The sequence below is a fragment of the Spinacia oleracea genome, chromosome 3, assembly GCF_020520425.1.
Source record: "Spinacia oleracea cultivar Varoflay chromosome 3, BTI_SOV_V1, whole genome shotgun sequence".
NCBI classification, from domain to species: domain Eukaryota; kingdom Viridiplantae; phylum Streptophyta; class Magnoliopsida; order Caryophyllales; family Amaranthaceae; genus Spinacia; species Spinacia oleracea.
The window spans coordinates 153,911,430-153,925,053 of NC_079489.1; the positions used below are offsets into that span (position 1 = coordinate 153,911,430).

A 13,624-nucleotide genomic window follows, 5' to 3' on the forward strand; every position below is an offset into this window, starting at 1 on the left:
TTAGAAAAAGTAAACACAACATCGGATAAAAGTAAACAAAAAATAATGATTAGTAAACACAGCATCGACAAAAAGTAAACACAACATCAGAAAAAGTAAACACAACATCAACACACGAATAAGAACTAAAAACCCTAATTTCACTTGTTCGAAAATAAAAATTCAAAAGGGGATTACCTGGGCAACGGAAGAAACGAAAAGCAAATCCCATAATATGAATTTAGAAGAAGAAGAAGATATGAGAAAGAAGGAGGAAGAGATTGAAAGAGAGAGGGAGTGAGAGAATTTGCAGGGGAGGAGGGAGGAAGAGAGAGAAAGAAATTCTGAAAATTGAGGAGTTTGGGGAGGTCATTCAACGCGGGTCAATTACCATTTTACCCTTACTAATTTTGAAATTTCGGGTAGCTTTACAGCCATTAGATTCAATTGATCGACGGCTGAGATTAGTTCTCAGTTCTCATCTTAAGGGGTGGTTCTTACCAGATCCTGATTATATATATATTAGATTAGATTTATGGCTACAAAAATTGAAAATAGCGTGATCTTAACAAAGGAGGACAACGATATTAAATGGGTTGAGGACGGAGAAGAGGAGGAGACTAAGAGCACCATTATTGGAGAGGATATATATATCCTCTCCTCTACTCTCTCTCCTTCTCTCCTTTTGACACATCATTTTCTCTTTCTTCCATATCATTTCCCACTATCTACTTCCTCTTCCTCTTCCTAATTTTTTTTCCCCACACATCAAAGAGGATCCTCTCTTGCTTCCTCTCTCCTACTTTTACATACCCCACCACATATTATCTTTCTTATTAAAATATTTGATTTAGAGATAATGATAATTGCAAGTGTTTAAAAAATAATTTAGCCTAATTAATTATTTTTCCATTACAATTGATAAAATAATTCGATATCTAACATTTAATTTAATTATATTTATAAATAAAATTTGCATTAAATAACAGATCAATAATTACTTACTAAAGACGGTAGTACATTAATTACTAGAATAACACGTTAGTACTTTAATTACTAAAACAACGAAAAACATGAAAGAAATTAAGCGACTAAAATACATATTACATTAAAAATATACGCCGCAAACGATCTCCTGGACCTCCCCCATAAATGTTCAACCAAGTCGTTTTTCAATGAGAAATGAGTTGTTCTATCACGAACTTCTTGTCTTGTATCCATCAATCTACGAAAATTTTGTGGATCATAATGCCCAGGTGTAACGATGAATGTTGTAGCGTTTCCGGTTGATGATCCTGCCATATTTTCAGGTTGTTCTTGGGCAAACTCGCGTGGATCTTTATAATTCAAATAAGTATCACGTCATCTTCAACAATCATATTGTGCATGATGATACATGCCATCATAATTTTTCATAGCATATCAACGTTCCATGCCAAAGCAGGTTTCCTAATTATTGCAAATCGTGCTTGTAACACTCCAAATGCACGCTCAACATCTTTTCTAGCACTCTCTTGGCGTTTGGTGAACAACCTTTGCTTATAGGTTTGCGGGGCAGTAATGGTATCCACAAACGTGGACCATTTTGGATAAATCCCATCAGTGAGATAATACCCCTTCTTGTAAGTATTTCCATTCACGGTGAACTGAACTTGTGGAGCTCGGTTGTTTATAATATCATCGAAAACCGGGGAACGTTGAAGTACGTTTATGTCGTTGCACGACCCTGGTGTCCCGAAGAAAGCATGCCAGATCCATAAATCCCTTGAAGCAATAGCTTCTAAGATCACAGTCGCTGTTTTAGATCTACCTTGATACATACCTTTCCATCCAGCTGGACAATTTTTCCACACCCAACGCATGCAATCCATGCTCCCCAACATGCCAGGAAAACCTCTTTCCTCCCCTTCTCTAAGAAGACGTTGGACATCTTCAGGTGTTGGTTTACGAAGGTAGTCAATGGAAAAGTGAGCAATCACTCCATCAACAAATTTTGTAATACATTCTCTAGATGTGGATGCACCAAGTTTTAGATACTCGTCAACTTGGTCAGCTTCACAACCATAGGCTAACATCCTTATAGCCGCTGTGCATTTTTGAACAGCTGAAGCACCTAGTCGCATCGCTGCATTTGGATGCTGTTGAAAGTAGCGATTACTTGCACTTAATGTGTTCACAATGCGAAGGAAAAGAGGTCTTCGCATGCAAAACCTACGTCGGAATTATCTTCGTTGTACATTGGTTGGTCACTGAAGTAGTCTGCAACTAAACTATCGTGAGCTGCTTCACGATCCCTTGGCACAGTTATCCTCTTCTTTCTCGGATGTTGATGTTCGTTTTGTTGAACATTGGTGTTCACAAAATATCGTATTGCATCTTCCAGTACTTGTAAGTCACGACTCTCTTCGATAAAATCCATCATCATCTAATCATATAGATCATCACTTGAACTTGATGAATTTGAATCAATGTTCATATTGTGATTATGATGATTAAGTGAGAATATTTTAGATAAAGATTTTTGTGAGGGGTTGTGATGTTCTGTGAACGAAAGCATACAATTTATAGAAAATTTGTAGATAAGGCTAGTTGGGAGATAAGATTTGAAGATCAGATTTAAAGATAAGGGTAGTAGTAAAAAGATAAGGTTGGAGACAAAAATGTCATAAGGTAAGATTTTGCAGATATGAACTATTCATAATACACTACCCTACAACATTGGGCAGTAGAAGATAAGATTGAAAAATCAATACATGATGATGCGACTTAAAAATGTACTATAATATTGGACAATAAGTTAAATTTAATAAAAGTATATATATTTCGTGATAAATAAATGAAAAATAGTTTAAAACATTACAACTTTGTTAAAATAACATTAAGAATAATTAAATTATTACAATAAAGTAACATTCATAATAATTAACTAACAATGACAATAACAAACCCTAAAATTGAGTAATAAATGTTAGGTTATGATACATATGACAATACATAAATCATGCGGAAAAACCATAAAGCCAGGAAAGCATATTATTTACACATAATCATTTAGCATAGTATAGATGCATACACTTTGTAGCGTGCCTTCCCTAGCTGCGCCCGAACCGAACAAGAACAAGTCTTTAGGACTCCAAGTGTCGTCCCTCCGTAGATAGTCCACAGTACGTCTGGATCCGCCTCAATATTGACCAACTAGAATCGCCCTTAAGGTGCTTAGGAATTTCGGTTATTATTGTGCAAGAGTGTGGCTGAATTTTCTTTCAAAAACTTACCCTTTGAATACTTCAATTGTACATATAAATTATGACCCTAGGCCCTTATTTATAGAGGTTTGGAAAGGGAACTGGAATCCTAGTAGGATACGATTTAATTAAACTTAGAATCCTAATCGGAATAGGAATTTAATCATACATCAAATCCTAATAGTTTTAGGAATTATGCATGGACACAAACACACACACGAGCATGACCCGCAAGCATGCAGGCCATGCCCGCGCACAGCCCACACGCCCACGAAGCCCATGCGAGCTACCGCAGCCCACGAGGCTGCCATGGCCTAAGCTGCGCGCTGGGCCTGCCTTGCGGTAGGCCTGCCGCAGCCTTGGGCTGTGTTGTGGCGCGCCATTGCTTGCTGGGCGATGGCCTGGCTTCGTGCTGGGCCTTCGTCCGGCAGGCCTCGTCCGATGCTTATTCGTACGATACGCTTCCGATAAAGTTCCCGGTTTTCGGAATTCATTTCCGATACGAACAATATTTAATATTTCCGATTCCGGAATTAATTTCCGTTTCGAACAAATATTTAATATTTTCGTTTCCGGAATTATTTTCCGATTCCGATAATATTTCCGATTCTGACAAAAATTTCCGTTTCCGGCAATATTTCCGATTCCGGCAATATTTCCATTTCCGATAATATTTTCCGATACGTACCATGTTTCCGTTTCCGGCAACATCTACGACTTGGATAATATTTATATTTCCGATACGATCCATATTTCCGTTTCCGGCAATATCATCGTTTCCGGAGTATTCATTTCTTGCTTGTGACGATCTCAGCTCCCACTGAAAGCAAGATCCGTCGATTCCGAATATCCATAGATAGAGTATTTAATGCCATTAAATACTTGATCCGTTTACGTACTATTTGTGTGACCCTACGGGTTCAGTCAAGAGTAAGCTGTGGATTAATATCATTAATTCCACTTGAACTGAAGCGGCCTCTAGCTAGGCATTCAGCTCACTTGATCTCACTGAATTATTAACTTGTTAATTAATACTGAACCGCACTTATTAGACTTAACATAGAATGCATACTTGGACCAAGGGCATTATTTCCTTCAGTCTCCCACTTGTCCTTAGGGACAAGTGTGCATTTCCTAATTCCTTTGTCACTCGATGCTTGCTCTTGAACATAAGGTAAGAGTTGTCATCCTTATTATGTCCAGAGGTGTTCCTCGGTTTCAGAGTTCAACTGATCAAATAAACAGATAATCATAGCCTATGATTCATCCGAGCACGGCCATGCATTTCATAGTTTCTAGCTCTCCGAGTGGCCTTGTACAACTTTTAAGCATCTCATCCCGATTTATGGGAGGACAATCCCAATCTTGCGATCTTGAGATTAGACTTCGTTTGATAGGTGATTACCTGAGCGCTGCCTTTATAGCCTCCTTTTACGGTGCGACGGTTGGTCAACGTCAAAGAAACCAGTTCTCAAACAAGTAATCTCAAATCACTCAGGTATTGAGGATTTAGTGTCTAATAATTTTAATGAAATTTACTTATGACAGATTTTCATCTCTTACAGTAAAGTTTCATAGGTCTTGTCCGATACTAGTCTTCCCAAAGTAAGTATCTATGCAAATGATTATGACATTGCCATGTCCACATAGTTCAAGAAACAGAACTACTAGTCATCTTGCATTCTAATCGTCTAACGTTTTCTATGCGTCCAATTTTATAGAAAACTCCGACTAGGGACCATTTTCAACCTTTGACATTCAAGTTCACTTTATAGACATTTCTTAGTCACATGACTGGTTCTGACAGTCTATCTTGAATATATCGCCAAATTGAAGGGACTCATCATTTAATAAACCACAAATTAAATGGAAAAATGAATTCTCTTCATTTATTGTGAATGATTAACCAATAATGTTTTACAAAGATTTAAACTCTAAAACTTTAAAACATTAAACAGGGATATCAAAGCCATTCTCCAATATGCTTGATTCCCATAGCTGCAGTGTGCGAGTTGTGCTTCGCCTGCGGCAGAGGTTTAGTCAATGGATCTGATATGTTGTCATCAGTTCCAATCTTGTTTATCTCGACTTCTTTTATTTCAACGAACTCTCGTAGAAGGTGAAATCTACGAAGTACATGCTTGACTCTCTGGTGGTGTCTAGGCTCCTTTGCCTGTGCAATAGCTCCGTTATTATCACAATACAGGGCTATTGGTCCTTTAATGGAGGGGACTACACCAAGTTCACCTATGAACTTCCTTAGCCATATAGCTTCCTTTGCTGCTTCATGTGCAGCAATGTACTCCGCTTCAGTTGTAGAATCCGCAATGGTGATTTGCTTAGCACTTTTCCAGCTTACTGCACCTCCGTTGAGGCAGAAGACAAACCCAGACTGTGATCTGAAATCATCTTTGTCGGTTTGGAAACTTGCGTCCGTATAGCCTTTAACAATTAATTCATCATCTCCACCATAGACCAGAAAGTCATCTTTGTGCCTTTTCAGGTACTTCAGAATATTCTTGGCAGCAGTCCAATGCGCCTCTCCTGGGTCTGACTGGTATCTGCTCGTAGCACTGAGTGCGTACGCAATATCTGGGCGTGTACATATCATAGCATACATTATTGAACCAATCAATGATGCATATGGAATCCCATTCATTCGTCTACGCTCATCAAGTGTTTTTGGGCACTGAGTCTTGCTTAGAGTTATTCCATGAGACATGGGTAGGTAGCCTCGCTTGGAGTCTGCCATCTTGAACCTATCAAGCACCTTATTGATATAAGTGCTTTGACTAAGTCCAATCATCCTTTTAGATCTATCTCTGTAAATCTTGATGCCCAATATGTACTGTGCTTCTCCTAGATCTTTCATCGAAAAACATTTCCCAAGCCAAATCTTGACAGAGTTCAACATAGGAATGTCATTTCCGATAAGTAATATGCCGTCGACATATAATACTAGGAAAGCAATTTTGCTCCCACTGACCTTCTTGTATACACAAGATTCGTCTGCGTTCTTGATGAAACCAAAGTCACTGACTGCTTCATCAAAACGTATATTCCAGCTCCTGGATGCCTGCTTCAATCCGTAGATTGATTTCTTTAGCTTGCATACCTTTTTAGCATTCTTCGGATCCTCAAAACCTTCAGGCTGTGTCATAAACACAGTTTCTGTTAAAACGCCGTTTAAGAAAGCAGTTTTGACATCCATCTTCCATATTTCGTAATTGTAATATGCAGCGATTGCTAACATTATCCGAATAGATTTTAGCATTGCAACTGGTGAAAAGGTTTCATCGTAATCCACGCCGTGGACTTGCCTGTAACCTTTTGCAACCAATCTAGCTTTGAAAACTTCAAGTTTCCCATCCTTGTCCTTTTTCAGTTTGAAAACCCATTTGCTTCCAATGGCTTGTTAGCCATCTGGCAAATCGACCAAATCTCATACTTGGTTTTCAGACATGGAGTCTAATTCAGATTGCATGGCTTCTTGCCATTGCTTGGAGCTAGGGCTCGTCATAGCTTGTTTGTAAGTCGCAGGTTCATCACTTTCAAGTAATAGAACGTCATAGCTCTCGTTCGTCAAAATACCTAAGTACCTTTCCGGTTCAGATCTATATCTTTGCGATCTACGCGGGGTAACATTTCTAGATTGACCATGATTCTCACCAGATTCTTCTAAAGATCTCTGAGTTTCATCCTGAATGTCATTTTGAGCATTCTCTAGAGTTTGTTGCTCGACTCAAATTTCTTCAAGGTCTACTTTTCTCCCACTTGTCATTTTGGAAATGTGATCTTTCTCCAAAAAGACACCATCTCGAGCAACAAACACCTTGTTCTCAGATGTATTGTAGAAGTAATACCCCTTTGTTTCCTTTGGATAGCCCACAAGGATACATTTGTCAGATTTTGGATGAAGTTTGTCTGAAATTAATCGTTTGACGTATACTTCACATCCCCAAATCTTAAGAAAAGACACATTTGGAGGCTTTCCAAACCATAACTCATATGGAGTCTTTTCGACAGCTTTAGACGGAGCTCTATTTATAGTGAGTGCAGCTGTATTTAGTGCATGTCCCCAAAATTCTAATGGAAGTTTGGCCTGACCCATCATTGACCTGACCATGTCTAGCAAGGTTCTGTTCCTCCGTTCCGACACACCGTTCCATTGTGGTGTTCCAGGAGGAGTCAATTCTGACAGAATTCCACATTCTTTCAGATGGTCATCAAATTCATAGCTCAGATATTTACCGCCTCTGTCAGACCGCAGTGCCTTAATCTTCTTGCCTAATTGATTCTCTACTTCACTCTGAAATTCCTTGAATTTGTTAAAGGACTCAGACTTATGCTTCATTAGGTAGACATAACTATATCTACTGAAGTCATCAGTGAAAGTGATAAAGTAGCTGAAACCACCTCTAGCATTTGTACTCATTGGTCCACATACATCTGTATGGATTAAACCCAATAGTTCATTTGCTCTTTCTCTAACTTTAGAGAAAGGTTGCTTTGTCATTTTGCCAAGTAAACATGATTCGCATTTACCATAATCCTCTAAGTCAAATGGTTCTAGAATTCCTTCCTTTTGAAGTCTTTCTAAGCGTTTCAAGTTTATATGGCCTAATCGACAATGCCACAGATAGGTGAGATCTGAATCATCCTTTTTGGCCTTTTTGGTATTTATGTTATAAACTTGTTTGTCGTGATCTAATAAATAAAGTCCATTGACTAATCTAGCAGATCCATAAAACATCTCTTTAAAATAAAACGAACAACTATTGTCTTTTATTAAAAAGGAAAATCCCTTAGCATCTAAGCAAGAAACCGAAATGATGTTTTTAGTAAGACTTGGAACATGGAAACATTCTTCCAGTTCCAAAACTAGCCCGGAGGGCAACGACAAATAATAAGTTCCTACAGCTAATGCAGCAATCCGTGCTCCATTTCCCACTCATAGGTCGACTTCACCCTTGCTTAACTTTCTACTTCTTCTTAGTCCCTATGGATTGGAACATAAGTGTGAGCCACAACCTGTATCTAATACCCAAGAAGTTGAACTAGCAAGTATACAGTCTATAACGAAAATACCTGAAGATGGAACGGCTGTTCCGTTCTTCTGATCTTCCTTTAGCTTTGGACATTCTCTTTTGTAATGGCCTATTCCATCACAATAAAGACAGCTTGATGTGGACTTGTCCTGCTTTGATTTAGCATCGCCCTTGGACTTTCCACTTTTCTTGAACGGTCTCCTTCTAGCCTTGAGTAAATCTTTGGCTTCACAGTCCAGTATTATTTCAGCCTTTCTGACAAGGTGAACAAATTCTGCAACTGTTTCTTCTCTTGGTTCACTTAGGTATAGTTGCTTGAAGCGACCAAACCCACTGTGTAGTGAATTGAGCAAGATAGAGACTGCCATCCTTTCGCTTATTGGTGTTCCTAGTAGACTTAGGCGATCAAAGCATGAACGCATAAGATCCACATGGAACCTTAGTGGGACTCCTACCCTCTGTTTAGTGCGAAGGAGCTGAACATGTGTTTCTTGGACTTCCATCCTATAACACCTGTTGGGAGAACTAACCTTTAGACCAGACATTGATTCAATCAACTCATGGACGTTCAGGTCCCTGTCCTCCGTGCTTCCACGACAGATATCCCTCAGATTCTTGATGAGCGTAAAAGGTTCATAGGCTACAAACCTTCTAGCCCAATCATCAGGGATATTCTTCAGCATGAGACTCATAACCTTTTTGAGATCCGCATCCCAGGCGTAAAATCTCTCAGGGGTCATGTCTCTGGCATAGTAGCTTGGCATGGGATTGGTCAGTACATACTCAAGTCCATTGAGTCTGACTATTTCAACTAGCTTAGCTTCCCATTCAAGAACATTTGCTAGGTTCAGCTTTACCATAAGCTCAGAACCCATGATGATGTTTTGATTGTTGTTTGCCATAGTTAAAACTACAATTGAAAAGAATAAACAAATAAATAACCATTCACAGTTTCTCTTAATAAACTTAAATTCTAGCATACATGCATAATTCAATGTTCATTAAGCATTTTATTCAAGTTATGTGTTCCGGCAGGTGTGAATAAAATGATTCCAAGATCCTAAAATCATTGAAGAACTAAGCACAGTTTGTCGACTTAATCCTAAAACATCTTAGGTAAGCAAAAGCCTTTTGCTAATAGTCTAGAAACTATTCTTGGTTGATAGGTACGTCTAAGAACTTATTAGGTAAACCTATCGATTTTGCCACGACATAAAAGGACTCCATACTTATATCGTTGAGTTTCACCAAAACTAACATGTACTCACAATTATTTGTGTACCTTGCCCCTTTAGGACCAATAAGTAACACCTCGCTGAGCGAAAACTATTACTAGATTGATGTAAAGGATATCCAAGCAAGTGTATATTTTGGCATGGCACCTTTTAACTCAATTTTTAAGTTTGGAACTTAAGGCTCTTACTATGTTGGTTAGATTTTAAGTGAACTAAAATCCTTAATCATGCAACATAATCAAGCTTTGATCTCATGCATTTTAAGACATATTTAAAAGCAATAAATAACTTAAAACATGCATAAGATAAATGTGATCTAGTATGGCCCGACTTCATCTTGAAGCTTTAACTTCAAAGTCCGTCTTGAAAATCTCCATGGGAGGCACCATTTTCTTCAAATAGGATAACCTATAATTAAAACTAATTACAACTATTTGATGGTACGCAGACCATATTTGAATTGAAAAACAACTTTGGTACTTTAGACCAATTACATTCAAATTAATGGTACGCAGACCATATTTTCTATCCTATTTGGGCCATACTAGTCACTTCATAACCTGCAAAACAGTACATATACAATATATACCATTCACCCATTCATTATCATGAATGGCCCACATAGCTGGTTAGTAAAACACATTATGCATAACATAAACATTTGCAGAAATTAATCAAGGGCACCAATAATCTACAAATTGCAATCAAGTTGTTTTAACCTTAAGGATTTGTAGACCTAATCAAGAGTTTATGACTAAAAAGGGCTCCCACTTAAACCAATAAATTCATATGCTTTACTAATTTTAAACATAAAAATGTATTTCTAGTCTAACCGGAAACATACAAATTTAAAATTTAAAGCTCATATAAATTTATAATTGAATCCAAAAAGTTTAATTTAATTTCAGTCGTATTTAAATTAATTCATGATTTTAATTTTAGTAAAATAATTAGAATAAATAAAATTTATTATAATTACAATATTCAAAATTAAAATCCAAGAAAATAATTTAAATTATTAATTTTAAAATTAATTAAAATTACGTAAACTGAAAATTTCAAATTAAAATTTCAAAACGATCTAATCGCAACGCAACAACCCCACGCAACGCACCCCCATGGGCCACACGCACACAGCCATCGCTGGCCATGTGCGCGCAGCCCATGCGCTGCGTCGCATCGCTGCTGCTCACCATTGCAAGGCATCAATCGAACACGCGAGCTGGTGCTCGCTGCGCGCGCCAGCGCTCGATGTACGTGAGCCATCGCTCGCTGCGCGCCCCAGCGCTCGATTTATGCGAGCCATCGCTCGCTGCGCGCTTGCCTTTCCCGCACGCGAGCTTGCGCTCATCGCACGAGGCAGCAGTATGCGAGCTGGCGCGCGCCAGCTCGCTGTGCGTAGCGCTCGTGGCACGCGAGCTTGCGCTCGCTGCGCGCGAGGCTCCGCATGCTTGCGCGAGGCAGTGCGCGCTGTGGCGCAGCACGCTTGCTGTCCACACGCGACTGCTCGTGCCTTGCTCTCGCCCCTTTCCACACGCCCATTGCTCACAGCCCACGACACAAGGCAGGGCTGCTGCCTTGTGCTCGTGCACCATGCCCTTGCTCGCTGCATTCGTACCGCATGGGCGACGAGCTCCCTTGCTCGTCGTCGCATGCCCGCACTATACAACACCCCTTAAGGGTAACACGTAGCGTCCATTGCTTTGTGCGCGCAAGTTATATGAGTGAGTCGCATAAAAATTAAAAATTTATATTCAAAATTAATGAGAAATTAATAAATAATATTAATTTCATAATTTTAGGGCGAAAAATCGAAAATTTATTATTTAATTGATTTCCGATTAACATGGATACAAGTCTAGGTCATAAAAATTTAAAATTTAACATAAATTTACAATTTTTATGGTGGTTTTTAATCATAGGTATCTAATTAAATTATAACTAATTATGAAAATCAAATTAATTCTAAATTATTCCAATTTTCAACAAATTAATCATAATTACAAATTAGATTGCATAATTAACAAGGCTAGGCATTCAAACTTGTTAAACATATACAGTAGGTCAATCAAAAATTCAAGATTTATCAACAAGAATCGCAAATATTTAATTTAACATCTTAAATTTACGATATTTTACATTCGAAAAACTAAAACCTCCGAAAAGTTATAGTTAGGCTTCGAATTTGAGAATTCTGGGTTCGGCTGAAAAACATTATTTTTGTCAAAATTTTAGAATGCCTTTTACATGCGGAATTGACACAAAAATCACTCGATTTGGATGAGTAACGAAGAAACTGCCGAAAAACTGCGTACGTATAATTAAATAAACGCAATTTGCAATTAATTAACAATTACGAAAATTAATCACCCCTTTTAATTCTTGCAAATTTGTAATATTTAACCATGTTCATGCAATTTAGATTATGAAAATAATAAGAGGCTCGTGATACCACTGTTAGGTTATGATACATATGACAATACATAAATCATGCGGAAAAACCATAAAGCCAGGAAAGCATATTATTTACACATAATCATTTAGCATAGTATAGATGCATAAACTTTGTAGCGTGCCTTCCCTAGCTGCGCCCGAACCGAACAAGAACAAGTCTTTAGGACTCCAAGTGTCGTCCCTCCGTAGATAGTCCACAGTACGTCCGGATCCGCCTCAAGATTGACCTACTAGAATCGCCCTTAAGGTGCTTAGGAATTTCGGTTATTATTGTGCAAGAGTGTGGCTGAATTTTCTTTCAAAAACTTACCCTTTGAATACTTCAATTTTACATATAAATTATGACCCTAGGCCCTTATTTATAGAGGTTTGGAAAGGGAACTGGAATCCTAGTAGGATACGATTTAATTAAACTTAGAATCCTACAAGGACTCTATTTAATTAAATAATCCTAATCGGAATAGGAATTTAATCATACATCAAATCCTAACAGTTTTAGGAATTATGCATGGACACAAACACACACACGAGCATGACCCGCAAGCATGCAGGCCATGCCCGCGCACAGCCCACACGCCCACGAAGCCCATGCGAGCTACCGCAGCCCACGAGGCTGCCATGGCCTAAGCTGCGCGCTGGGCCTGCCTTGCGGTAGGCCTGCCGCAGCCTTGGGCTGTGTTGTGGCGCGCCATTGCTTGCTGGGCGATGGCCTGGCTTCGTGCTGGGCCTTCGTCCGGCAGGCCTCGTCCGATGCTTATTCGTACGATACGCTTCCGATAAAATTCCCGGTTTTCGGAATTCATTTACGATACGAACAATATTTAATATTTACGATTCCGGAATTAATTTCCGTTTCGAACAAATATTTAATATTTCCGTTTCCGGAATTATTTTCCGATTCCGATAATATTTCCGATTCTGACAATATTTCCGTTTCCGGCAATATTTCCGATTCTGGCAATATTTCCATTTCCGATAATATTTTCCGATACGTACCATGTTTCCGTTTCCGGCAACATCTACGACTTGGATAATATTTATATTTCCGATACGATCCATATTTCCGTTTCCGGCAATATCATCGTTTCCGGAGTATTCATTTCTTGCTTGTGACGATCTCAACTCCCACTGAAAGCAAGATCCGTCGATTCCGAATATCCATAGATAGAGTATTTAATGCCATTAAATACTTGATCCGTTTACGTACTATTTGTGTGACCCTACGGGTTCAGTCAAGAGTAAGCTGTGGATTAATATCATTAATTCCACTTGAACTGAAGCGGCCTCTAGCTAGGCATTCAGCTCACTTAATCTCACTGAATTATTAACTTGTTAATTAATACTGAACCGGACTTATTAGACTTAACATAGAATGCATACTTGGACCAAGGGCATTATTTCCTTCAATAAAAACATTACTACTAACGTTAATTAATACAATACACTAACAGTAATTAAAAAACAATGACAGTAAACGAAAAACAATGACAATAATAAAACCTAACGGTGACAGTAATATTAAAAATTGCACTTACTACTAATAATTCAAAGCAAAAACCTACTACTAAACTCATCTCTTAGTTTCAGGTACATTTGTGCTTCAACTTCATCATGATCTTGTTTTTGCATCAACATTTCTAGCATCCTGAACTTTGTGGCCTCC

The 13,624-nt window shown here is 38.5% G+C and overlaps 1 protein-coding gene across 1 annotated transcript; it reads right to left on the reverse strand.

Annotated features, from left to right (window-relative positions):
- Nucleotides 1–1,391: 1,391 nt before the first annotated feature.
- On the reverse strand, nt 1,392–2,398 carry LOC110779288 (uncharacterized). Its single transcript, XM_056839828.1, has 2 exons — nt 2,195–2,398; nt 1,392–2,117 (listed from the first exon to the last, which is right to left on the reverse strand). Exons 1-2 carry the CDS (start codon nt 2,396–2,398, stop codon nt 1,392–1,394), a joined length of 930 nt encoding a protein of 309 aa, XP_056695806.1.
- Nucleotides 2,399–13,624: the final 11,226 nt, after the last annotated feature.